Raw genomic sequence first — 25,838 nt, forward strand, 5'->3', positions numbered from 1 at the left:
GAGTGTGTCGTACACCGCCCACAGCAGGATGGAGATGCGTAAAGGTTCCAGTCTCCACAGGTCAGTCTATGTGAGGTTCCTCTTAGGGAGATCCCATTTAGTCCATGCACCCTGAGACACCAACAGCTCTTGATTTCCTTTTGTTTTCCTCCTAGTACCACACCGTTTCCTGGGTCATAGCCTACCTCTCCCTGGTGTCTGCTTTCTTCCAGTGTTGGAAATAGGAAGACCTAAGACCTTGGCAACCCCTGCATGTAATTCCAATGATGTCGCGTAGTTCCAGCATCCCTTCAGCCTGAGCGATAGCAGTGCTAGCTACCTACTTTTGCCTAGACCTTGTGGTAATACCTGCATGTCTGACAAGCTCATCTTTAGAGTCTCTGTACATCATTACAGCATTACATTTTACTACTTTAAATTCTTCCACTACGGATGACAGAGGAAGTTGTAGATGTCCTGATCTTATGGACAGGCCTATTGAAGTGAAGCTTGGGCGAACACCTAGCCATCTTCGGAGGTATTTATTTATCTTTCTCTCCACTTGTCATTAGAATATCATACAGCGTCAACAACCGAATGAGTCTTGGGAGCTGTCCGTGTTGGTAGAGCTTTCCTGGAAGCCCTGATCTATCAATCCTCATCAGCCACTCCTTTGCTTGCTTCACAATGTTGGTGACATTGCTTCTGTCTGACATCTTTCTGTCTGACATTGCTTCTCAAACATCTTTCCAAGGCATTTAATAGGATTTTCCTCTATTGATGGAATGGCCTCTCCTTGCACTTGCAGCCTGATTTTGTTGGTTACCTTCCACCCCCACCCCACCCCCCGATCACCAAGCTCCTCAATTTTTCTTTGGTTTAAACCTCATTCTTGCCCATGTCGCCATGTGTTCTAGTGAAGTCAGCACTCTTTCTGCATCTACATGGGTTGCAAGTGTTACTGTAATGTCATCCATGAAGCCTCTTATTGGGTGCTGACAGCTGCCTGATTCCATTGTTGGTCCTTGGGTTTCTCTATCAGCAGTTGATATGAGGAGATTCGTACCCACGATGAAAAGAATGGGGGAAATCGGGCACCCAGTTATGGTTCCTTTCTCAAGGTCTTGCCACTGAGTTGTAAAATGAGTTGTTTTGAAACGTAACTGGATGCCTCCAAAATAACTGCTGATTATTCCCTTATAATGCAGGGGAACATGATAGCAGTCAATGGCTGCATATATGAGGGCATGAGGAATTGATCCATATGCATTTTACAGATCCAGCCAAACCACTGTCAGGCCTCCTTTACTTCTCTTAGCCTCCTGAATCAACTGACTGAGAATTCCAGTGTGTTCCAGACGTCCTGAGAAACCTGAAACCCCCACCTTTCTGGATAGATGTGTTTATATACCCATTCTCAGTCATGTATGGTGTCATCATTTTGGCCAGTACAGAAAAGATCTTCCCCTCAGTACTCAGGAGGGAGATAATCCTGAACTGATAATCCTGGCTGTGGAGTTTTCGTCTCTTGGCACAAAACTTCCTTCTTCCAACATGGTGGGATGATACCCTTTGTCCAGATCTTTCAGAACAGCATCCACAGCCTCCAAAGGAGCCATGAGCATTTCTTGTATACTTTATAAGGTATACCACTTGGGACAGGAGCTGATGCTGATCTTGCCTTTTTCACCACTTGTTCCACTTCTTTCCAGGATGGACAGCTGAGGTTGAATTTGTATACTGGTATTTCAGCTCTAGTGGCATTTGGATTAACATCAAGAGCCTCATTTCTGAGGTCATCATTGTGAGTCTCCCTCAGAAATGCTTCTACCTTTTCTTTGGAGCTGGTTAATTTCCCTGATTTGGTTTCCCCCAACAGCGTTCAGGTGAACCTAAAAGGGTTCTTGACAAATTGTGCTCGTTTGGTTTTCCTCTCTTTCCTCCGCTTCCAGGTGCTTTCTGACCTTCTAAGCCTTCACAGAGCTGACTTGTCAAGTTCCTGATGCCTTCTCTTTCATCAGTAGAGGCCCTTTTATACTGCTTATTGAGGGTCTTGATCTCTCCCCTCAGACGGTGCATCTCTCTTTCTCTTCTGCTAAGTTTCCTTTCGATTGCTGTGGTAACCAGTCTGTCCATTGTTTCAAATCGATCTTTTGCCAAATTGATTGTGATAGTTACAAGCACATTCACTTTCTGTTCCACTGTTCCTGCCAGTGTGCACTCCAATATCATGTCGAGGTTTTGGTCCAGTTGTCGCCATTTCTTTGTTTCATCCATCTTGGGCCATTTTATTCATTTTTTTTTTTTTTGGCTAGGAATGGCCCCCTGGTGTAGTATTGGGTGGGTTGCCCTTTCTGAAGACTTAAGGTGACACAGTCCTGTGGGATGCTTCCTGCCTGGATTTCTCCTGCGTCTCACCAGGTGTTACCACTGTACGCTGCATCTGTGTCCCCTCTTTTCCACAGATGGACCTAGCTTGGTGTATCTTGAGCCTGTTCTAATTCTTGCTGTATATGAAATCTATCTATCTATTTAGGTCATGCCTCAGGATGCCCCAAAACTGTTTCCACACGTTTTCTCCACTCACCTCCTGTACTCCTTCCATACCAGTATCCTCTAGCAAGTTGTCGATATAGGTCGTCTTCTTCCTCTTCTGTATATAACTGTATGAACAAGAATGGATAGAATAACATCTTTATTTGATGATTACACTGTACATTACAAATAATTGTTTCTATTGTACCAGCATATTAAGAAAAAAAGGTACAAGTCAAACCAATATATCTGAAAATTTATTCTAACACAACGTTATCAAGGTTACCTGAAACAGATTAAATTCAAAATGAACTGAAATAATATCTTATAATACATGAACACATACAATGTGAACCAGTTTGGAGTCTCTTCAGTGTTTCTGATGATAGTGTAACATTCCATTTACTGGCAGTGTGCTGATGAGAAGCTATTAAGCCAGAGTTTGAGATTTTGTCGTGTCCAAGAGACTTCCACTTATGAGCTTTAGATAGAGTCTTTTGAGTTAGTTCCTGTATTGTAATATCATTCTATCTCTGTTCTTCATTCTCAGGCATTCTTTCTCCCCACCTCCAACTGCCCATTCAGCTTTCTTGTTGAATACATCCCTATTGCTCCATATGCTTTTCCAAAATGTTACTACTTCTTTCCTATCAGGATTTTTTTTACTTTGACAGTTTCCCTAACTTTGTAGAATTCCTTAGCATCAGTTTTAAAGATATTATTTTGTCTGTAAAATTTGTTTCTCTTAGGCCTTAACCTGCATCTTTTGCTTAGAATGCATTAGCCATTGCAGCTTCGAGTTCATCCTTACTTTCTACCTCAGTTCCAGCTCAGCAATCTACTACTTCAGGTTCTATGTTGCCTACGTCAACATCATGTTCAGGGGTGTCTCTATCAATAGGTTGAATAATGGTTTTCTGTTCATTATTCTCAGTACCTGCACCATGTACTTCAGCCTGATATTCTGGCATTATTTTTGATTGTCTGTCTTTCTGCAGGTGTTTGGTGGTTATTATGCATGATGTCTCTGCATATGTTGGCTAGTTTTGTTTGCATCAGTATAATCACGAGTGTCATCAGTATAATCACGAGTGTCATCCCCTATCATTTCTCTCCAGATATTGAAACACAACTCACTTTTATTACATTCTGGTTGGTCCAGTGCTGTGTAGAATGCTGTCATGACTTATTCATACTTCTCACTCGCCCATCTATTTTTAGTGGTTCTTTTGATATTTGTTTTGTTTGATGTTTGTCTTAAGATGACAGGATTGATTTCTTGGTTCTGATTTCCCTCAAGATAATTTTCAGAGGAGTTTGTTCCAATTGTCAACTTTTCAACATCAGGTTGGTTCCTCCATGCGGAATGTATATGTGATTAGTTCTAGTGCTTACAGTTTTATTCACAGTTCCATTGTAAATCTATCTTGCAGCCCCTTATATTCTTTACACTTTTATGCATATGTTTTGCTTTGGCAACACATACTTTTGATATTATAATTTTGTTTACAATTTTGAGAAAAGTTGTTTGGTTTCCTGGGATGACTTGCATTAAAAATAGTTTTCTTCCATTTTTTGGCCGTTTCTTACATCCTTCTTGGTGATGATATCAGATCTAATCTTTCCTCCCAGGGAGCTCACTGATGCATGTCATTATTATTATTATTAATACTTAGTGGCATTTCGTCCATCTTTATATTCTAAGTTCAAATTCCGTCAGGGTTGACTTTACCTTTCATCATTTCAGGCTGAAAAGTACCAATGAAACACTGGGGTCAATGTAATCAACTAGTCCCCTCTCCTAAAATTTCAGGCCTTGTGTCTTTAGTAGAAAGGATTATTTCTTCCTTTGCAAATATTACAATTAAGTGGATCACCTATTTCCTCCTGCAAGGGAAAGTGGAGGCCATTCAAAAATATCAGAAAGATATTATTTGACCTGGTGTCATGGCACTCCTAGAAGAGGAAATGATTTGCACCAAAAAAAGTCAATAATATAAAAGTGCATTAATTGCACAAAAGAGAAAACCACAATACCCTTCTGCAACTGAAATAGACAAATGTCTGGAAGAAGTGTGGCCTTCTGTAGTTTATATCTGCCGAGAAAGGCAATATGGGAGTGTGGTAGCTAAATGCAGCAATGAAGAGGAAGTGCACAGGATGGCTACAATGACCTGTTCCGCCGACCAGTTTGTTATGTTCTCCTTATACATGAGACATCGTGTGACCAAGATCAGGATCTCAAACATACCTCCTCATAGGGACCAGGCCAGATTAATGGCTATGCTGGTGGAGCATGGGGAGACAAGCATGAAAACAAGCCCCACCACAAAACAACAGTAATTTTCAATGGAGTTCTAGGATTTGGTTGCTCCAGAAGAAGTTCATGCTATCCCAGAATTTTTCTGTTTCAGAGAGTGCAAGCAGATGCAGGTGATTGTGGAGAGTAGGAAACCCAGATGCTATATTTGTGGCAAAACTGATCACCTAAAAGCTTTCTTTCCCCACTGTGGAGAAGTCAAGAGAGGTGTCTCACTCTGAACTGTTATTCCCAACATCAAATCCATTGCAAACCCAAAGAGGAAAGCAGTGGCAACTACAAGGACAAACACAGGAGCAGATAGACAAAAAGGCAAACTGAAATCCTACCGACTCCTTGGATATAGAAGGGACCTCAGATGAGACAAAAATACCTGAGTGGATGATTGCTGAGCAACCCCCAAAAAGTAAAAGAGGGTAGGTGAAAATACAGATGTATCCCCTAAATCCTAAAAGTTTGTGGGCACCAAGCTGATTAATCTCAAAAACATTGTGTCCAATCTCAAAACCAATGTTGCAAACCCACAATTTCAGCAACATTAGGAGAGATAAACCAACTACAGCAACACTGAGAACTGAAACGGCATTTTCAGTAGCAGCAAGAAACACAACAGAATCAGCAACAGGTGAAACCTAAATAAAAGCAACCAAAACAATAACAATCACATCAACTGCAAGAGAGGGAACTAGTAGAACAGCATCTCTCAGATGAGCCTCTCAATTACACAGTCCTACAGAAGGAGAATGAAGAATTAATGAAGTTTGTAAACTCAAATGAAAACAAAATTTTGACAATGAGTTAGGGTCTTGATGCTCTCACTATTGTCTAAACCCTAGAAGGGAAGGTTCTGATAAGAACAACTCCCACCATGTATTGTATTTTGAAGAAACGTTTCCTACATGATGTGGGAGTTTGTACAAACTTATTGGATGAGAGGGTATTGGAAGGCCCATTTGAAGACCTCCAAAAAAGACCAACACAAGACTAGGGTAAGTGACTGACTCTTGTTTCTTTCCCTCCTCCTAGAACAATAATTCTAAAAATAGGTTTGTGTAAATTCTCATGACCAGAGGGCAATGTGGAAACAGTCACCTGCTCCACAACTTCAGGTCAGTATGTCTGGATGCAGTAGCCATCAGTGAAATTAGGATTTCTGAAACACAATCGCTTGTCTACTTCTGGACAGCTACAAGGTTTTATGCCTCCTCCAGTTGACCTGGATCAAATGGTGTCACGGTGCTGTTTCAGAAAGGTGTGTCTGGTTTTCTTAGACCCACTTGGTGAGATGGTGGTCTTGGACATAGCCAACAAGGAATGCTCCAATAGGAGCTGGATAGCAGGATTTCTTTAGACGTCTAGAGACTTTCCTAGGCACATCTCGCTTATTAGTATTAGTGGGTGACTGGAACAAGATTTTAGACACGAGCAAAGATTATGTGGGAGTAGTGGATTGGAGGGCAAAATCTTTGATAGCCTATTCTGGCATTTCCAACTGTATGAAAGGATTTGTCTCAATTTCCCAAATACACCAATGTAGACTTGGTCAAATTGTAATGAATCATACTTAGATAGGGTTTTTATTTGGCTTGTAAATAGGCATCCTTCATGATGTGGTGCCATGTGTTGAGGCTGACATAGCTGCAGAAATACCCAATTTACTGCCATGGTGTGAACAACAGTGATGAAAACAAAGGTTAACTGGGGTGGGCGTCCTTTGTGCGACATGCCTTCTGCAGCTCATCTCATTCACAGAGCTACAGTCATGGGCCAGACATAGACAAAGATTGGGTGTTTAGCATCTAGAATGTTGCCCTCATTTTCAGATCGTTGGCTATTCATAGATCACAAATTCAGAACCTTTACAGTCAACTTAGAAAAAAACACTTAGACAAAGACCCAGTTACTGAAAGATGAATGTGTCCTTCCTGGTGAGGCAAGATTTCAGTGCTTAGATTAGTAGACTAGTTAAACAGGAAGTGAAGGGAGCCATCATCAACAACGGGGTGGGTTTCCTTAGAAAGGAAAATCAGAGAGGTGTCAGTTAGTTTTAGCAAAGAGATTGCTTTAGAAAACAATAGAATAGAAAATAAACTAGTTAGTAGTTTATAAGAGGAACTTAGAAGGGAAATAGCGAACAAGGTGCTGCTGGCGAGAATGGCACTCAACCATTTCTTTGACATGCAAGCATAAAGGCTGTATTATCCGAGATAGGGTGCATGCACTGAAACATGAGGGCTTGGAAGCCATTGGTTGGGCCCAGCTAGTGAAGGCACAACATGGCAACAAATCTAGAATTTGGTCTGTGACAGCTGTGTGCTCTCTGATTTCAAACAGATGAGCACAACTTTCGGCTGCACTTTGCTGACCTCTTTTTGAGGAGTGGCATACTTGAGACAACAGTGTTGCAAAAAGCCAGTTTTAGTGGAGGAAGTGGCAAATGTACTGAGCTGCTGTGTGGTATGCAAATCACCAGGATTGGATGGTCTGCACTATGAGCTATATTTCCACATGTCTGACTTGTTTGCTCCAGTTTTGGCAGCTGTCTACTGCACCTGGCATCGGATGGAGCATTCCCAGTCATGTGAGCTGGAGAGTGGTGACTCTGTTGAGGAAGGATCCAAATAAGGGAGACATGATTGAAAATTTCAGGCCCATAAATCTACTCAACACTGAATTACAGATTTTAGCTAAGGTGCTTGCCAAGAGGCTAGCGCTTATTGTCAGTGGTGTTGTTGGGGTGCACAAACCTGTGTGATCCCTGGTAAGTATATTCCTGACCTCCACCTCATGCATCATAGAATGGGTCAGGAATTGATCTTGCTTTGGAGGAGCACTGGTCAGTTAGAACCAGTCCAAGGCATTTGACAGATGAACTATTGTTACCTGATGGCAGTCCTAAAAGCTGTCAGTTTTGGTCCCATCTTCACAATGTATAGCGACATCTGCATGGTTGTCAAATTAAACAGCTACCTCTCAGTACCTTTCAGTTTTGAACATTCAAATAATATGTTTTGGCATTAGAACTTTTACTGTGAAGGCTGAAGAGTTTGAGGAGTATTCCACTGGAACTATGTCACAGGAGAGCTGTGTCTGATCTGCAGATGATGTCATTGTCATGGTGTTGGACTCTTCAGATATAGAAATGATTGACACTTTACTGAATGGGTATCAGGTGTACATTGCAACCAGGTTCTTGGAGAGGCAAGTCCATTGTTGATTAGTGGCGATTTCTGTTGCTGGACAGAGGGTCTAGTGAAAGTGCTTGGAGTCTGGTTTGGATTAGATCTCCTGGTAGATAGGAACCGGGAAAAGGTCATGATCAGGGTGGCTAAGCTCACCCAGAAATGGGCAGAAAGGAAGCTGTCTCAGAAAGGTTGGGCAGAACTAGTGAATGTATACATCATCTCAGTAGTGTAATACTGCCTAGTCGTCATACCTTGTCCCAAGAAAACCATGTCCACATTGGAGCACTTGCTTTTTTGATTCTTATGGAAGGGTCAGGTTCTACTAGTCAGAAAATCCATCTGCTGTCGACCCCCACTCTGTGGTAGTCTTAGGATGCTATCCTTCACGATGTGGTGCCATGTGTTGAGGCTGACATAGCTGCAGAAATACCTAATTTACTGCCATGGTGTGAACAACAGTGATGAAAACAAAGGTGAACTGGGGTGGGCGTCCTTTGTGCGACATGCCTTCTGCAGCTCATCTCATTCACAGAGCTACAGTCATGGGTCAGACATAGACCAAGATTGGGTGTTTGGCATCTAGAATGTTGTCAGGCACTCACTGCATTATACCAGCTGGGCAAAACCTTTAGCAGGAAAACAAATGAGAACAGTCTGAGAGGTCTCTTCTGGAAGACTTTTGGATTGAAGATCATGGACAATTTCCAAAAGTCTTTGGTATGGTATTGCTACAAGTTCTTCAAGCATGTGAGTGCCAACTGCCGAGATGCCTGCAGGGGGGATAAAACCGTTCCATATGTAATTGTTCAGTGTCCATGCATTAGAAACTTGTTGAGCTGCTACTGTCTCATGTAAGACAAATGCAGCTGTCCACCAAGTGTATAGTGAAGATCAACACACCACCTTCCTTTAGCAGGGAAGGAAGGCAGATCTTTCTCTGTTTAGTGACTGTGGCAAAAGAGGCTGTGTGGTGGACCTGTTTGAAAGGTTTGAAGACAAGCATTATTATTCTCTCTCACCAAGCTTTCATCAATTTCTTCAAATATCATTTGAAGAGGAAGGTGAGGGCAGAGAGAGAGGTACTGCCTTCTAGTATATTTAGCAAAAGGTGGACAAGAATGGCAAGACTGGTGAGATTGAATGGATCTACTCCGAGTATACTTTTCTAAGTAGGAGGAAAGAAACTGGAAGATTTTGGGGATGGTGGAATAATCTGGGACTTTTGTGTAGGGTTTATCTCAAATTACCCTAAGCAGACTACCCAGCTGTTGGGGATTGTATTTATTAACCCTGCACACGTAAGCAAAGCATGGTCATTGTGTGTTTGCAAAATTACTGGAAAACGGCTGAAATACTCATTGGGTGAGTGGCTTGAACTCATTAAATTTTGGTTTGTTTATCTTCAAAACTGTTGGTCAGGTGAATCAAAATGCTTTTTGTTTTTTTTCACTACATATACATAAACAATAAGCAGGGGAAATAACTCCTGATGTAATTTTGTTGAAATATGAATTTGTCTGAGTATATTTATGAAATTATATTTCATTTTATTCTTGTATGCATGCAGGATATGCATTGCCTCTCCAATGCCTTTTTTTCATTATTAACTTCTATTTATATATCCTTTAATGTTGTAGTGTCTTCCTTTGATCAATGTAGATCCCACTTATTTTGTGTGTTGTATCTCGCCCTTTGATATTGTCCTCTATGTCTCGGGTTCATGTGACCAATAAAAGAAATTATTATTATTACTATTTTGTAGTAGCTGCTGTAGAAGAGCACTTCCCACCTTTTACCATTTCAGTTCATTTTGGCAATTGTTAATCCTCTGGGATCCCTTTTAATATTTAGTTAAAAACGTGCAGATATGGCTGTGTGGTTAAGAAGCTTGTTTTCAAGCCATGTGATCTCGGATTCAGTCCCACTGCACTGCACATAGGCATCATGACTTCTGGGCTGACTGAAGCTTTCTGAGTGGATTTTGGCAGATGGAAACTGAAAGGAGACTGTCATTGAGTGTGTGTGTACTCTTGTTCATTTCTAGTCTTTGAAAAACATGTTTAGCTCTGGGAAAATATAAACTTACTTGGAAAGAGGCAAGGGTTTGTGACATGAAAAGCAACAAATTCTGACTGACCCAAGCAAAAACGAAAAAGTGGAAGTTAGATGACGACAATGATGATGATGATGGCAACGATGATGATGATGATGGTGATGGTGACGATTTTTCAAAAATGAGATGAAGTTAATATTTGATAAATTTCTTGAAAGAAATATTCCCACTTTTTGTTTGTAGTAAGTCTATGACATAACATAGTCATGAATATTTTTGCATTTCATAAAATATTTTCAAATTAAAAGATTTTGTGTTTACAGTCTTTTGCAGTCATATAAATATATTTTGTAAAATATTAATAAATATATTCTTTATTCAAACATTGTACACCAAAATATATTAACTGCTATTCTAGAAATATATTTGTAAAAATGTTTTAAAAGAGTATTCTTCATTCTAGTAGACAATAAGATATTAACCACTGTTGCGGATATATGTTTTGAAATGATTATTAAGAAAAAGTATTCTTTATTCAAACTTTATAGACAGCAAGGTATTAACCAACTTCAAAACTGAGAGTTTAGATGCAATTCGTGTTGAAGACATTGTGAAGAAGCATTTTGAAAATGTAGAGCCGGTTAGTTATATAATCTTACATACTATACCTCCACCCTGTTTTTCTCTATATTTTAAAATAGCAACAAACAATTTTCTAAAATATTATTTGTCTGTAAATCACTTTTAATGAACTATATATATATATTGCGATATGTAAACAAACTTAAGTTTGTTTTTGAAACTCTGAAATGTATTGTAGTACAAGTAGAAAGATATATTTTTCAACGCATAAATACTGATAGAACAGTATACATGGGATAATATCCCTTACAGCGCAGAAAAATCTGTCAGCAACCAGCCATGAGAATCGAACTCACATCCCTTTGATTTCCGGTCAAGTGCTTTACTGACAAATTCTTCTGCAATTTAGAACTTATAAAGTCATCCAGAAACGCTAGATGTAATATAAATTACATCATATGTAAACAAACTTATGTTTGTTTTCGAAACGCTGAAATGTATTGTAGTACAAGTAGAAAGATATATTTTTCAACACGTAAGGGATATTATCCCATGTATACTGTTCTATCAGTATTTATGCATTGAAAAATATATCTTTCTACTTGTAATATATATATATATTGTATGTGTGTGTGAGGGCGCATGGCTTAGTGGTTAGGATGTTGCACTCACAATCTAGCAATCGTAATTTCAATTCTTAGACTGGGTGGTGCATTGTGTTGTTGAACAAAACACTTCATCACACACTACTCTGCGATCATTGCAACACGACGTGTAGTACACAGCGCACCTATTGAGACAATGTCGATTTTATGGAGGGAGGGAACTAATATGCGGTGCGAGCATTTGATAACTATAAACAAATCATTTGTGCAGGTTGTTCAGCAAAAGCTGAATGCTCATATGTTGTCTTCAACAGGAGAGTCCATCACATATATATATACTCCATGGATTCCCTGTTGAGGGTTCTGCAGTTTCATAATGAACAACACTGATTTGTTTATAATGATCAAATGTTTGTGTTCACATATGCTCACTCTCTCCATCAAATCAACATCATCTATGCATGCCGTAATGAACACAAAATAAAATAAGACAACACAAGAGGGGCAATATTGTATTAGCTTAAAGCTTCAAGTCATGTAAAAAAACAACCAGTCCACTCTGTAAAGTGGTTGGCATTAGGAAGGGCATCCAACCATAAAACACAATGCCAAAACAGTCAAATGAAGCTTGATAATAACCCTCCGGCTTGCCAGCTCCTGTCACTTGTCCAACCTATGCCAGCATAGAAAATGGACATTAAATGATGATGATGATGGTATATATATATATATATATATGTAGTGAATGTCATTTCACTGTGATTTGTCAGAATTAAATACACCACTTATATATTTCCATACATAAGTGGCTAAATAGGTGCATTGGCTGCTTTTATTGTATGTATGGAAATACCCACAAATTTTGACAATGTCTTTTATATTATATCTTGGGAGGGTCATTAAAGCAATAAAAAATACACACACTGGTTCAATTTCACTTATTATTTGTCAGTTGATTAGTTATGTATACTGTTTATATTAGTCAGACTGGTGTCCTCATTTTGACTGTTGCTTCACTATGTTTCAGCTGTTGTACGTTTGTGCTGCTATATTATTTTCCACTTAAGGAAGCAGTGCATATGCTAGGACATAACAACCTCCTAAGCAGGCCAATATCACCTTGATCACTTGACCGACCAGTCCATTGGGCGTCCATTTGACACCGCTGGTCACAGCACGCTGTCCACTCCTCTCTGGATCGTGCCTTCCTCATCCATGTGGTCCCAATTGCCCTCCTAAAATTGTAACTCCACCGTTGTGGAGGCCTTCCGAGTGGTCATTTTCGCTCGCGTGGGTACCACTCGACAACTGCATGGGTCCACCACATTTGATGCTTCTGTTGTCTAACTTTTCTCTCAAGGTGTTCACACTCTGTCATGTATGTACACTGGCATTACACATCCAGCGGATCATACTAGCTTCATTTCTTTCAAGCCTACGCATGTCCTCAGCAGTCATGGCCCATGTATCATACAGTCTACCTTTCATCCTGAGCAAGAGGCCTTTAGTTGCCAGCAGAGGTAGGAGCTCCCTGGCTATTCCTATTCTAGCTGCTACACTCTCAGAGTAACCACCAACGGGCTTCTTTCAGTTTCCATCTACCAAATCCACTCACAAGGCTTTGGTTGGCCTGGGACTATAGTAGAAAACACTTGCCCAAGGTGCCACGCAGTGGGACTGAACCTGGAACCATGTGGTTGGTAAACAAGCTACTTACTACACAGCTACTCCTGTGCCTAGCCATATACAGTAGTACCTTGGTTTTTGAACAACTCTGATCGCGAATGAATCGTGCTTTATATATATCTATATATATATATATATATATATATATATAGAGATAGATAGATATAGATATATATAAAGCACAATTTATTTGTGATCAGAGGTGTTTGTAAACCGAGGTACTACTGTATTAAATGAATATGAGAAAGACAGGAGATAAAGTACAATTTATTTGTGATCAGAGTTGTTCGAAAATCGAGGTTCTGTATATAAATATATATATATATATATATATATCATACATCTATATTTGTGTATTCGCTAAATATCTACAGTTTCTATACTATAATATTTGTCTGCATATCTTAAAATGCTTCTATATTTCTCCATTTCTCTCATCATCGTTTAACGTCTGCCTTCCATGCTAGCATGGGTTGGACGATTTGACTGAGGACTGGTGAACCAGATGGCTACACCAGGCTCCAATCTAATTTGGCAGAGTTTCTACAGCTGGATGCCTTTCCTAGCGCCAACCACTCCGAGAGTGTAGTGGGTGCTTTTACGTGCCACCGGCACAAAGGCCAGTCAGGCAGTATTGGCAACGGCCACGCTCAAAATGGTGTATTTTACGTGCCGGCTGCACAGGAGCCAGTCGGGCGGCACTGGCAATGATCTTGCTCGAATGTCTTTACATTTGCCACTGGCACAAGTGCCAGGAAGGCGACGCTGGGCACAGATACCATCACAATTTCGCTTGCCCCAACAGGTCTTCGGAAGCCGAGTTTCATGTCCAATGAAGGAGACGACGTTGGCATGGGTGCCAGTCGTCGATTTTAGTTCGATTTCAATTTCACTTGCCTCAACAGGTCTTCGCAAGCGATGTTTAGTGTCCAATGAAGGAAGGTAATATCTCTTCATTTCTCTATATCTTGATATGTCACTCCACCTTTCTATACTGACTCTGCTAATACATGCAACTGTGTTTATACTGTTTATTTGGTAGAAAAGGAAGCTGCAGATTCTTACGGAGAAAGGCCTAGGTTATGCTGTGAATGAATTTGTTGAGAAGGAGGAAAAGGAAGCAATAGCTGACATCGTTAAACATCAGTTATCAGAAACACAGGTAATAAGCTAACTTTAGTTAATTAATACATTTCTTTTGTTTAAATCATTTATATTTATTTTACTGAAAATTTGATTGATGCTTATATGTATATAGAACTCTGGTCACATTTGTAGTGGCCTAGTGGTGGCAGTCTTTATTTAGTTAAGGGTTACAATCTACCTTATCTCAGCGCTACAGATCAATTAAACACTTGTTAAGTATATAACAGGTAATGAAACAAATTATGCCCAGCATCAAGAAAACCAACATCTGAATTCGACAGTACATGAGAGTCGATGACATTAAAAGATCCATCAGGGTGATGGAATGCACACCTAGACTATGGACAAGATTAAGAAGCCAACCAAAGACAAGATAAGATGATTTTGCCCACTTCCTGGGGTCTACATGGTGGGGGTGGGGGGGTGGGGGAGCTGCTTAGTTACATCCCTTGTTCAAATCTTATTGAGATATACTTCTAGGGTCAATGAAATTTTATACCAGGCTCCCTAAATTTGAGGTTTTGTGCTTATGTTAAAAGTCAGTTCTACAGTGTCACTGTCGCCTGCATCTGTTGTCTCTCTGTTGAAATTTGCTGAAGTGTTGGTAATTTTTGTAGTATTGTTGATCCCATCTGAAGCCACATAAATCAGTTTTTGGGGTAATTACTGTGACTACTGTCAGGATGAACTAGTGAAACAGGTGTTTGACAAGCACAACAATAATTTATTGGCTGTGATTTCTTTGTATGAAGTGCAATCTCCAAATGTTGGGCCTAACGGAGGCAATGACAAGCGACTGAGACCTTTTGTGATATGCCATGCTTGCAAAGACCCATCAAGCCAAGTGAGATCATTGTCGTGGCCAAATGCCAGTGTCACCTAACTGGCCCATTAAAAGCACCCTTCAAACATTGGGTGATATACTGTACCTGTGAAGACCTGTCAAGCCAAGTGAAATCATAGTCATGGCTATGCCGTCTGACTGGCACTTGTGCTGGTGGCACATAAAAAGCACCGTTCCAGCATTGGGCCTCATGGAGGCAGTAACGGGATTGAGACTTTTGGCGATATACTGTGCTTGTATAGACCTGTCAAGCTGAGTGAGACTGTAGTTGTGGCTGATGTTGGCGTCAGGTCAAAAAACACCCACTACGCTCTTGGAATGGTTAGCGTTAGGAAGGGCATCCAACCGTAGAAACCTTGCCAAATCAGATAGGAACTTGGTACAGCTCCCTGGCTTACCAGTTTTCAGTCAAACCGTCCAACCCATGCCAGCATGGAAAACGGACTTTAAATGATGATGATGATGATGATAGCACAAAAGGGTCACCTTCATAGAGCTTTTACAACACATAAAGTACTTAGACTGCTTGGATCATATTAACACCCAAGGACTAGGAAAATGTAATCTTGCTGCCTTAGACAATTGTAGTTTTGACATTCATGCTATTCACAGTTTACATTTACCAGTAGTAGGTATCTGTATGTTGTCGTTCAATCCACCGGAAATAGCAGCCTTAATGTAACATAAGTACTGGGGTCGATTTGTTAAACTAAAACCCAAGATGGTCACTGAAATAAGTTAAAAGATATGATTTCTGTTTCTAGATGTCAAAAGTACAATGATGTTTGGTGAAGAGATAGAGGTGGAGGGGAGGAAGGAATTTGGCTTGGAAAATTATGAGCTTTAGACATTGTTATTAAAATAAAGACATGGCTGTATGGTTAAGAAATTTGTTTTGCAACTCAGTGGTTTCAGGTTGAATCCTGCTGTGTGACTTCTTGGGATAATATCTTCTATTTCAAGCAATGTTTTCTCTAATTTTTCTCAGTCACTGAGCAAACATTTGATGCTTTAGGTGAAAATATTTTAAATTCAAAGAGTATGGTATTCAAACTTTAATGCAGCTTAACAAGTACACATTAGCAAATTAAAATGAACTTCATGGTCTTACATCAACCAATATAGTGTGAGTGGAATTTGGTGGACTGAAGCTGTGTAAAAGTGTGTGTGATGTTTTTTGTCATTTATACATTGGTGAGAGCTGTACACACCAACAAAAGAAACAATAAATCATGTATTTTTTGGCCCAGTTGCACAAACACCTTAACACTTTTACTATTGGAAACGGGGTGAACGACCAGTCTGTAGCCAACAATGCTATTGTTCACAAAATACATGGTATCAAATAGTAATAAATAAATCAATAAATATTCTGTTTGTGATTGATATAGAAATATCTGAACCAGAAACAACTGACATCTGAGGAGAATATCTACTCAATTGTACAACATTACAAAGAAGAACGAGCTAAAAAGAATGAGAGCAATGATGACTTGAGTGAAGCATTGAAAGAATCCCAGTCCAGAACTGCAAAATCTTCAAGTGTTCAGCATGATAAAGATGGTAATGAAAGCTGCAGCAGCAATGAGTCCCTTGTGTTTGATGATTCAGATGACTTTGGAGTTACAAATGACAATGCAGCACCGAGTAAGTCCAAGCGTGGCCGTGGAAGAGGTGCGAAAGAAACAACCACTTCACGTGGTCGAAGTCGTGGAAGAGGGTCCCGAGGTTCCAGGAGTAAAGCTCAGGTGGTTACTGATAGCAGACAATCTTCAGACATGACCAGTTATTTTACTCAGAAGTCAAAACGGAAACTATCTGAGTCAGAGTAAGTATTAAATTGGTATTCTTCAGTTTAAACTACTTTTTCATTACTTTAGCTTACATCTTCTTGCTTATGGATGTCAGTTCCAACTTGAGAGCACAGAATGTCTTTCATTGAAGTTTTCATGGCTATATTCTTGGACCAGCTGCATAATTTGCCAGTCCATATGCAGGATGTTTTAAAGAGACATCCGTGGGATTACAATTGGGAAAATTATGAAGCCAGAAATTGAGGTTGGTGAAGTCATAGAAATTCTCAAACAACCATTTCTGATTTTTTCTGGAGGTATGGCAAGAAGCCAAATCCTGCTGTCACATATATGACCTTCCTGTAGCAATCATCTCCTACCAGAAATTAACCTCAATCTCCAGCAGCTTCACATAGCCATTAGATTTGAGCCTAAGGCCCTGTTCATCCCTGCTGCCCATAGCTTTGTAGTTTCTGTTGCAACTGTCCATGTCACATCTTACAGCCCTTAAAGTGTTCACAGAGCTTTGAGCAACAGTCATGATGTTGGCATTTTTATATCCAGGAAACAGTTAACTCTTTTCCAATATTCAAATGGCTTCCAGCCTTCCATGTCAGCTACCTGTTTCTCAGCTACAACTTTAATCGTTATACTCTGCCATGCCTTTGCCTGTCCACCAATATACCAAGCTGTTTCTGAAAGAAGTTTATTTGGATTGGTACATTATTTTATTAACTTCAGAAGGTGAAAGGTAAATTGATCTTGATAGAATGTAAAGAGCTGGAACAAATACTGCAAAGCATTTTGTCTGACATTCAAATTATTCTGCTAATATGCTGCCTTTTAAGAACCTAGCTGTAAATAGATACTATGGTAAGAGAGAAAAGAGAGGTGGGGGAGAGAGCATGGGGTTTGAACCAAATTGTGCTGTGTAAGGCTGGAGATAAACCTTCTACAGCTAAAACCTATCTTGAGTCTACGTACTCATTAGGCCAGCACTTATCTCAGCTTCTGACTTGTTGAGTGACTGAGAGCACAAGACTCCTCCCTGGAAGGAACATCAGTCCATCACAAGGTTAACCCCAAGCTGCTGCTGTTAGTATTTATTTTCAGCTGAGTGGAACTGGAGCAACATGAAATGAAATGCCTTGCTGAAGAATACAACTCACTGCCTGGTCCATGAATCAAACTCGTGGCTTTACAAACTTGATACTGAATGAAAGTAGTTGATGGAAACTGAAGAAGCCCATCATACATGTGTATGTGCATGTATGATATGGAGTTTGTATTTCCCTGTTTGCTGATTGTAAACAAAAGCTTCACTGTTCATACAGTAGTGTTGCTTGCTATCCACTGCAAAATCATGTCAAGGGTTTTTGACGTGTTGACATGTTCATTTTCAATAAACAGAGTGGATTATTACCTTAGTTGGAAGCTAGCCAGGATTGGAGTCAGGAAGGGCATCAAGCTATAGAAAATGCTGCTACAACAAACATAGTCACACCTGACCTGTGCAAGTATGAAAAAGTATGCCTTGTGAGTGGATTTGGTCGACAGAAACTGAAAGAAACCCATCATATGTATATATATATGTATGTGTGTATATTATATGTATATATATATATTATCATCATCATCATCTAACATCCGCTTTCCATGTTAGCATGTGTTTGCAAATATAGTATTGGTATATCCCATTTATGTTCATTAGAAATTAAATAAATAAAGAAATTTGACATGTACGAATATTTATTCTCCCCCTCCACTGTATGTATGTATGTGTGTATATATAGTATGTATATATGTGTATATATATGTATGTATATATACATATATATGTGTATATCTATATGTGTGTATATGTATCTATGTGTGTATGTTTGTCCTCCACCCCCACTTGTTGGTGTGTTTACATCCCCATAACTTAGCAGTTTGACCTAAGTGATTAATAGAATGAGTACCAGGCTTTAAAAGAAAAAAAGAAGTCCTAGGGTTGATCTGTTCCACTAAAGTGGTTGGTGTTAGGAAGGGTATCCAATATAGAAACCAATCCAAATCAGACTGGAACCTGGTGTAGCTCTCCAGTTTACCTCTGGTCAAACTGTCCAATCCATACCAGCATGGAAAACATATGAAATGATGAAGATGATGATGTGTGTGTGTGTATATAAGAGATTATATAAATGACAAAGGAACAATAAATTATGTAATGAACTTCAATAGCTTACAGCTGTTTCTGTTATAATATGCGATGCACTCCAAGTTGAGTGTTTGTGTACCATTTTCATCAGAGCTTCAAAAGTGAAGCTCCATTTTATAATGTGCTATAAGGTGACACACAAGCACTCAACTATGAGTGTATTGCATCTTATAGCAGAAACAGCTATAAGCTAATGAAGTTCATTACATAATTTAATGTTCTCTTGTCATTTATATAAACTCTTATTATACTCTGTGCTTGACTAACGCTTTTCTCTGAAGTATATGTATATTGACTTCTCGCATCAGATAATTAGTACTGCTGCATCTAAGTTAAATATATATATATATATACACACAATGTGGTATCAGAAAGTTCCCGGACTAGTTCTGTAGCATGCTAACAGATGGCTGCGCATGGTTGCATGTGCAGTGAGAACAAGCAGTGACCTTCATGGGGCAGTGTGCCAAGTGACATTGCTGTGTTTACTTCACAAATTGTGAAATTTATGTTTTTGTGATCACATGTATGCTGTAGTCTGTGATTTTGTCATGGACAGGAAGAAAGAGCCAATGTGAAATTTTGTGCTAAACTTGAGAAATCTGCTACAGAGACATTGAGTATGCTTCGACAAGCTTATGGCAATGAGGCAATGGGTTGTACGCAATGTTTCAAGTGGCACGGGTGCTTCGAAAGCTGAAGAATGTCCCTGGAAGATGATGAGTGATGGTGGAAGACCTGCCACCAGCATCACCCCTGGAAATATGGTATTGTGCATTCAGAATTTGTATCCCAAGGCCAGATTGTCGATTAATCCCTCAACTGAAAAGGGGAGTAGTATTGAGTTTGGTGGCCTTGTGCCAGGTAGTAAGAGGTTAAACTATGATAGGACAGACACAGATGCCTTGATATAGAGGAGATACATGGTTACTCCAGTTGATGGAGAAGAAAGAGAGATGGTGATAATGCATCAGGGCATACTCTCAGGTTACAAGGAAGTGAATATAAATAGAGTATTAGAGGATCAGACAGGGTGCATGAATAGGGAGTTCACAAGAGTGCAAAGGGAGAGAGGGTAGGGAAAAGGGAATGTAATGAGTGGTGAAACATGGCTATATAGAAAGTACAACAGAGTAGCAGTGTTATAATTGGCAGTTTGAGGACAGGAGAGAGAGATGACAGAATGGTGTTGGGCTACAAGAGTAGCAGAGGGAGAGACAAGCATGGTGCATGAAGAAAAAGTGGTTTGGTTCATTAGGCTGGGATGTGTGAATTAATGTTCACTGAGGTGGGTGGGTATTCTCAAGAATCTCAGTTCATTGTCATCTTCTCTGTGAAGCTCAACATCTTGACACTGGCCCTAACTATTTCATCCCATGTCTTCCTTTTCCACAGTTGCCATCCATTTTAAGTGATCAGCACTTCTTTATACAACTGTCTTCATTCATATGCATCACTTGTTCAAAGCTTCTCTCAGTCCTAGCTCTAATTCTGAAGTCACTAACTAGTGACTTGTGTTGGGTTGTACGCTCTTCACTTGGGAAAGACTTTGCACTTACAAGCATCAGTCTCTCTCATTGCCCGGTGAGGATGGAACCAATCTGGCTTATGTGGCCACCTGACTGATAGGTAATCAGGTGACTGGCGGGCTGATTTCCTGAAATTGGTGTTGCTGATAGTCAGATCATTTGCATCACAGAACTCCAGCAGCCTTGTTTCTTCCTCATTCCTAGTGCCAAAACCGTAACCTCCACACACACCATGAAATCCATGGGAGTGTTGCCCAGCATGTTCATGGAAGTCACCAGCAACAATAACCAAGTTTCTGTCATTTTTCATTGAGGATTTAGTTGATGAGACCCTTGTCAAGGGCTGGCATGTGACCTCATTCCCCATTGAAGTCAGCTGTTGTGGCTTTCCATCTAGATCAGTGCAAAAGATAGATCAGGAATCCAAACAACTGAAGAAAGCCACTATGGCAGCTGAAACTAGCTAAAGAATGCTATGGTTGATGAGCGACTGCAAAGGGAATCTTTCCATAGGTGAAGACTAACTCAGCCCTCGCTGCCCCACTCAAGTGTAGTGTACAGTCTAAGAGGTGGAAGGCTTGTGACTCTGAGATGCCTGCTGACAATACAGCAGTGTTTCCTGTTTGGCAATGGATTTAGAAGAGCTTGATAAACCATCTCTGATATTTATTTCACCCAATAATCTGGAAGCCCTCACATCCAAGGCATAAGGTATTTCAGATTGCAAGATAAATCAAAGAAAATTGTAATGTTGTCAGAGAGAATGTTCAGATGGATTGATGGTACACTTGGACTTAGTGGTTCTGCAAAGGAAGAGATATGGAAGTGTCACAATGAAAGGCTGCTAAATGTGGCAAATGCATGGGAAAAGGAGGATCTACCTAATGTGGATCAGCAGAGGGACCAGTTATCAGAGTTGACAGCAGCATGATAGATAAAGCAATTAAGCATATAAAAACTGGGAAAGCTCCTGGCCCATCAGAAATTACTGCTGAGATACTTAAAATATCTGCCAGAGTGAGATATGACCTAGTCACCTGTTTAGTTAATCAGGTTTTTGTCCAGGAAGAGGTCATGCACAATGACTGGTGTAGCAGCATTATAGTCAACTGCTACAAAGGGAAAGGTGATGCCTTGGACAGAAGTAACTACAGAGATATGAAATTGCTAGACTAGATCATGAAATTTACAGAAGGGACCTTAGATCAACTCTTAGGAAGAGAGTTAACCTAGATGAGATGCAGTTTGGTTTTGAGTCTTATCTTTGTAGTAAGGCAACTGCAAGAGAAGCACTTAGTCAAAAATAAACCACTTTACTTGGCATTTGTTGACATGAAGAAAGTCTTTGATAGGGTCCCTTGCTCACTCATTTGGTCATTGATGTGAAAGCTAGAGTACAGTGTTAAATACCTTCCCACACAACATCTCCTAATACCTCTTCCCTCTACCAGCACCCTCTCATTACATCACTCCACCTCTAGCTCTCTCTCTCCTTTCAAAATGTTGGGAACTTACCTACCCTCTCTAATCCCTGGTCCACTTCAATATATACATCACCCTGTTACTTGGGTGTATGGCTACTGCCCAATCCCTATCACATCTTCACCATCTTTCTACCCTCTCTCTTTCTCCACCTGAGATAGGTATGTTTCCCTTGTAATGAAAGACACATTTGCTGTCTTTTAATTCTACCTCACCCAGTCGAAGGGCCGTGTCCTGCAAGCTATTTGTTAACCTCGCTGCTGCTGGGGCTGTGTACAATGCATCCAACTGTAAAGTGGTTGGCATTAAGAAGGGAATCCAGCCAGATAAACCATGTCAAAACAGACAGCAGCGCTTGATGCAGTCTTCTGACTTGTTAGTTCCTGTCAAACCATCCTACCAGCATGGAAAACGGATGTTAAAATGATGATGGTGATGATATCTCTCTCTCTCTCTCTCTCTCTCTCTCTCTCTATATATATATATATATATATATATATATATATATATATATGAGAGAGAGGGAGGGGGACATTGACTATTTAGTCCACTGTGAACCCTTGCTCTCACCTACTAGCTTAGGTGATGGTGACATTGCTGCTGTTGCCAACCTCCTCCTCCTCTTTTCTTCTTGATCAGATACTGTGCTTGATGCTGTTAAGAGGTGTGTGTTGTTACTGTCTCCTTGCCTTGGCTTTGCATGACAATTGTAAATGAGTGTCACTGTCATGTAAGCAGTTTCTTATGTGAAAACAAGTGAGGGTTGGTGACTGGGTGTGCATTAAGCTGTAGCAAGTCTGCTCCAGCAAATTCCATTTGACCCATGCGAACATGGAAAAGTGGATGTTATAATGCTGATGATATGTTTGTATGTATATATTGTTATTGAAGAATCCTGTACACCCCCACATGACTGAAAGTGGACTAGACAGATTTGAATCAATAAAGAACTGCATGAGCTGTCGGTGGCAGTTGACTGCGTTGATCATCCATATTGGTTACTGTGTTGGTTGAATATTGTAACATGTATACGCGTATCATAACATATATGACAGATAATTTACTGAGCTTCATGAAATTCTTGATTTGACTCAAGAGAAATTGAGTCAATGTGAAGAGAGCAGTTGCTTGACTCACTGGAAAAAGAGTCAATTCCCACTTAAATCACACCCTACCATCTTGAATGAAAAGGGTGTACTGGATTATGTAGTCCCTGATATACAAAAAGATAGGATGGTCATAGGTCAGCTCAATTAAGGCTAACCTGAGGCTAAGAAACAATAATTACTCATTAGAAATTATGTAAGATAAATTTATGAGCATGTTTTATAAAAGTGTTAATTGGATTCTCCTTCTAAAACATCTATTTTTTGCTCTTATAACAGTGATGACTCTGACCCAAAGACCAGCAACAGTTCAAATATATCTGTGAAAAACAGGAAGACTACTGAAAGAATAGCCCAGTCAATGAAACGTGGTGTTATATTTGATGATGATGATTGAGGTGTGTGTGTGTGTGTGTGTGTGTGTATATATATATATATATATATATATATGTTCTCTTCGCTGTTTAATGACTAATCATTCTGCAGGACAAAAATAAATTTACAAGAAAACAATTGAAATATTTGTAACTTTATATATGTATATATATATATATATATATATATATATAATACACTCACATGTTTGTATGTATGTGTATATAGATAGTCTCCTTGCTGTTTGATTTTGTTGTATAAAAATAAATTTACAAGAAACATTTGAATTATTTGAAATTTGTAATACATACTTATATACACACACACATGTATGTGTGTGTTGTGTGTATTAAACCCAGTATTTTCGGGAAGTTTTGTTTTGTTTTTGTTTTCATTTTCATTGATAAGAATTTTACTTTAATAATAAAATTCTTAGGTATTTATTTTGTCTTTGATTGTAATATTTCTAAAATTAATATTTGATATTTTTAGTATTTATCTGATTTCAATTATAAATTGTTGGCTGGTTGATTGGTGGGTGGTTTATTGATATTGTGTAGAATGGAATGTTATTTGGACAATAACTTAAAGACAATCTAAAGAGAGTTAACACAAGACCACTCAATGAAATCATAGAACATAGGTCACATACTCTTGCTACCAGAACAGTGTCATTACAACTTTCAAATGTACACCACCAAAGATAAAAAGAGGGGAAGACTGCATGGCATAGAACATTCATAACTGATACAAGAAACCAATATCACATAACCAAATGCGGAGAAAACTGCAGCTAATAGAAACCAATGGCATCAACTTGCTGCCTGATGTACTCGAGTGCTTAGGAAGGGCTGAGACTGAGAGATGCACATTAAAAGACATTGAACTATAATCATTAACTGATTGGTGTAGTGAAGTTAGATGATTGAATTTTGTTGTTATGATGACAAATAAAGTGTAACTTTTTTGCACATGGTAGTTGCTACATCAGTGAAGCAGTGTTGATAAATCAAGTCTGTCAGTGATTTGAACAGTGAAGTTCTGTAATTTGGATACTAGTTAAAGCAAACATCACTGTTCTCTACTGTTTTGGCCATTTTAATAATTTAAGATCTAGGTTTTGTATTGAATTATCTTACCTTAATTCTAAGATTCAAAGAAAGGAGACAAGGTATAAAATTTGAAAGAAAACACTATAGAATAAAGTTATGTTTTTGGTGAATTAGTTTCATGGGTCTAGAAATCTCTAGTGACAACATTTACCTTCTTACTCTCTCTTTCTTCTTCACTGTCGAAGGGCAAGGAGCCAAAAGGTTAGATTCTGCACTCCGCACAGCAGTGAACTTGTCAAATCCTCTTATTGACTAGTTGTTGCTGATGTAGATGAACACTTGTTTCTTTGAATTCTGGGTTGTATCTACATTTTACTTACATTTCTTAAAAGTGCATGCATTATAAAATCTTTATTTCATGTCCCTTTATGCCTTGTTGAAGAAAGTAATGTCCTTTCCTACTAGTTCCTTAACTGTAAAGTTTGAATGAAACATTTCCACTGATTGGGGAAACTATAGTAAGCAGAGTTATTTCCCTTGTACTGGGGGGGGGCACAATGCAGATATCCAACACTAATCTTACAACCATTATGCCTCTATGCTGCGTCTTTTTTTAGTTACCTTTGATGTCTACATTCTTTTTAGTTTTTTTCAGGCCAACATTGTTGAATGTCCTGCTCAATGATGAAATTATGTTAAAATATTTTTATTTTATTTTATACATTTTATATGGCATTTTGTGAACTACAACATTGTACTTTAAAAGTTTGCAATACACTAATCACTGGCTCACTGCATTTACAAAGGATTGTCTATGCAACTCAGGTGAAATAAATATCACAAAGAGTTTCCATCTACCAAATTTCACTCACTACAATATTGGTCTACCTGAGGTTATGTTGAAGATATTTGCTCGAAGTGCCATCTTTCAGTAGACTGTTCTGTTAGAAATTCCTGTTGTCATGTGCTTCAATTAGTGTACTTCAATTAGGATTTCTAATCTCTGATTGTTCACTGGATCATTAAGCTTTCATATTTTTTTTTCAAGACTAGCATGTGTCTCTTGGATCCTTCTAGCTGTAAGTCTGAAGTTACTAACCTATGTTCAGTAACACATTATTCACCTGGGAAGGACTTTGTATTTATGAGTACCTGTCTATCCTGCTTGAATGTAGTCAATCTGGCTTGTGTGCCTACTAAAATGATAAGTGATTAAGTGACTCACTGGTTTCCTAAAGTTAGTGTGGCAGTTCATTTGCATCACAGAACTACAGACCAGATCCAATACCTCCATGGATTCCACTTGGATGTTGCCCTATTTATTCATTGAAGCCTCCTTCTCACACACATTGAAGCCTCCTTCTCA

The 25,838-nt window shown here is 39.2% G+C and overlaps 1 protein-coding gene across 4 annotated transcripts in view; it reads left to right on the forward strand.

Moving 5' to 3' along the window:
* The window catches only part of LOC106882263 (double-strand break repair protein MRE11), a 46,389-nt gene extending 22,526 nt beyond the window's left edge, over window positions 1-23,863 (forward strand). For 3 of the 4 annotated variants that reach the window (XM_089341923.1, XM_014932877.3, XM_089341922.1), the window contains exons 5-8: window positions 10,621-10,712; window positions 13,988-14,107; window positions 16,327-16,763; window positions 23,325-23,863. In XM_089341923.1, coding sequence (XP_089198049.1) covers window positions 10,621-10,712; window positions 13,988-14,107; window positions 16,327-16,763; window positions 23,325-23,442 — 767 coding nt within the window. In that variant the 3' untranslated portion in view covers window positions 23,443-23,863. Of the gene's footprint in view, window positions 1-10,620; window positions 10,713-13,987; window positions 14,108-16,326; window positions 16,768-23,324 lie in introns of those variants that run through there. The other variant, XM_089341924.1, reaches the window with a different exon arrangement.
* The last annotated feature ends 1,975 nt before the right edge of the window (window positions 23,864-25,838 follow it).

The sequence above is a fragment of the Octopus bimaculoides genome, chromosome 25 (genome assembly GCF_046866305.1).
Source record: "Octopus bimaculoides isolate indiv1 chromosome 25, ASM4686630v1, whole genome shotgun sequence".
Taxonomy (NCBI): domain Eukaryota; kingdom Metazoa; phylum Mollusca; class Cephalopoda; order Octopoda; family Octopodidae; genus Octopus; species Octopus bimaculoides.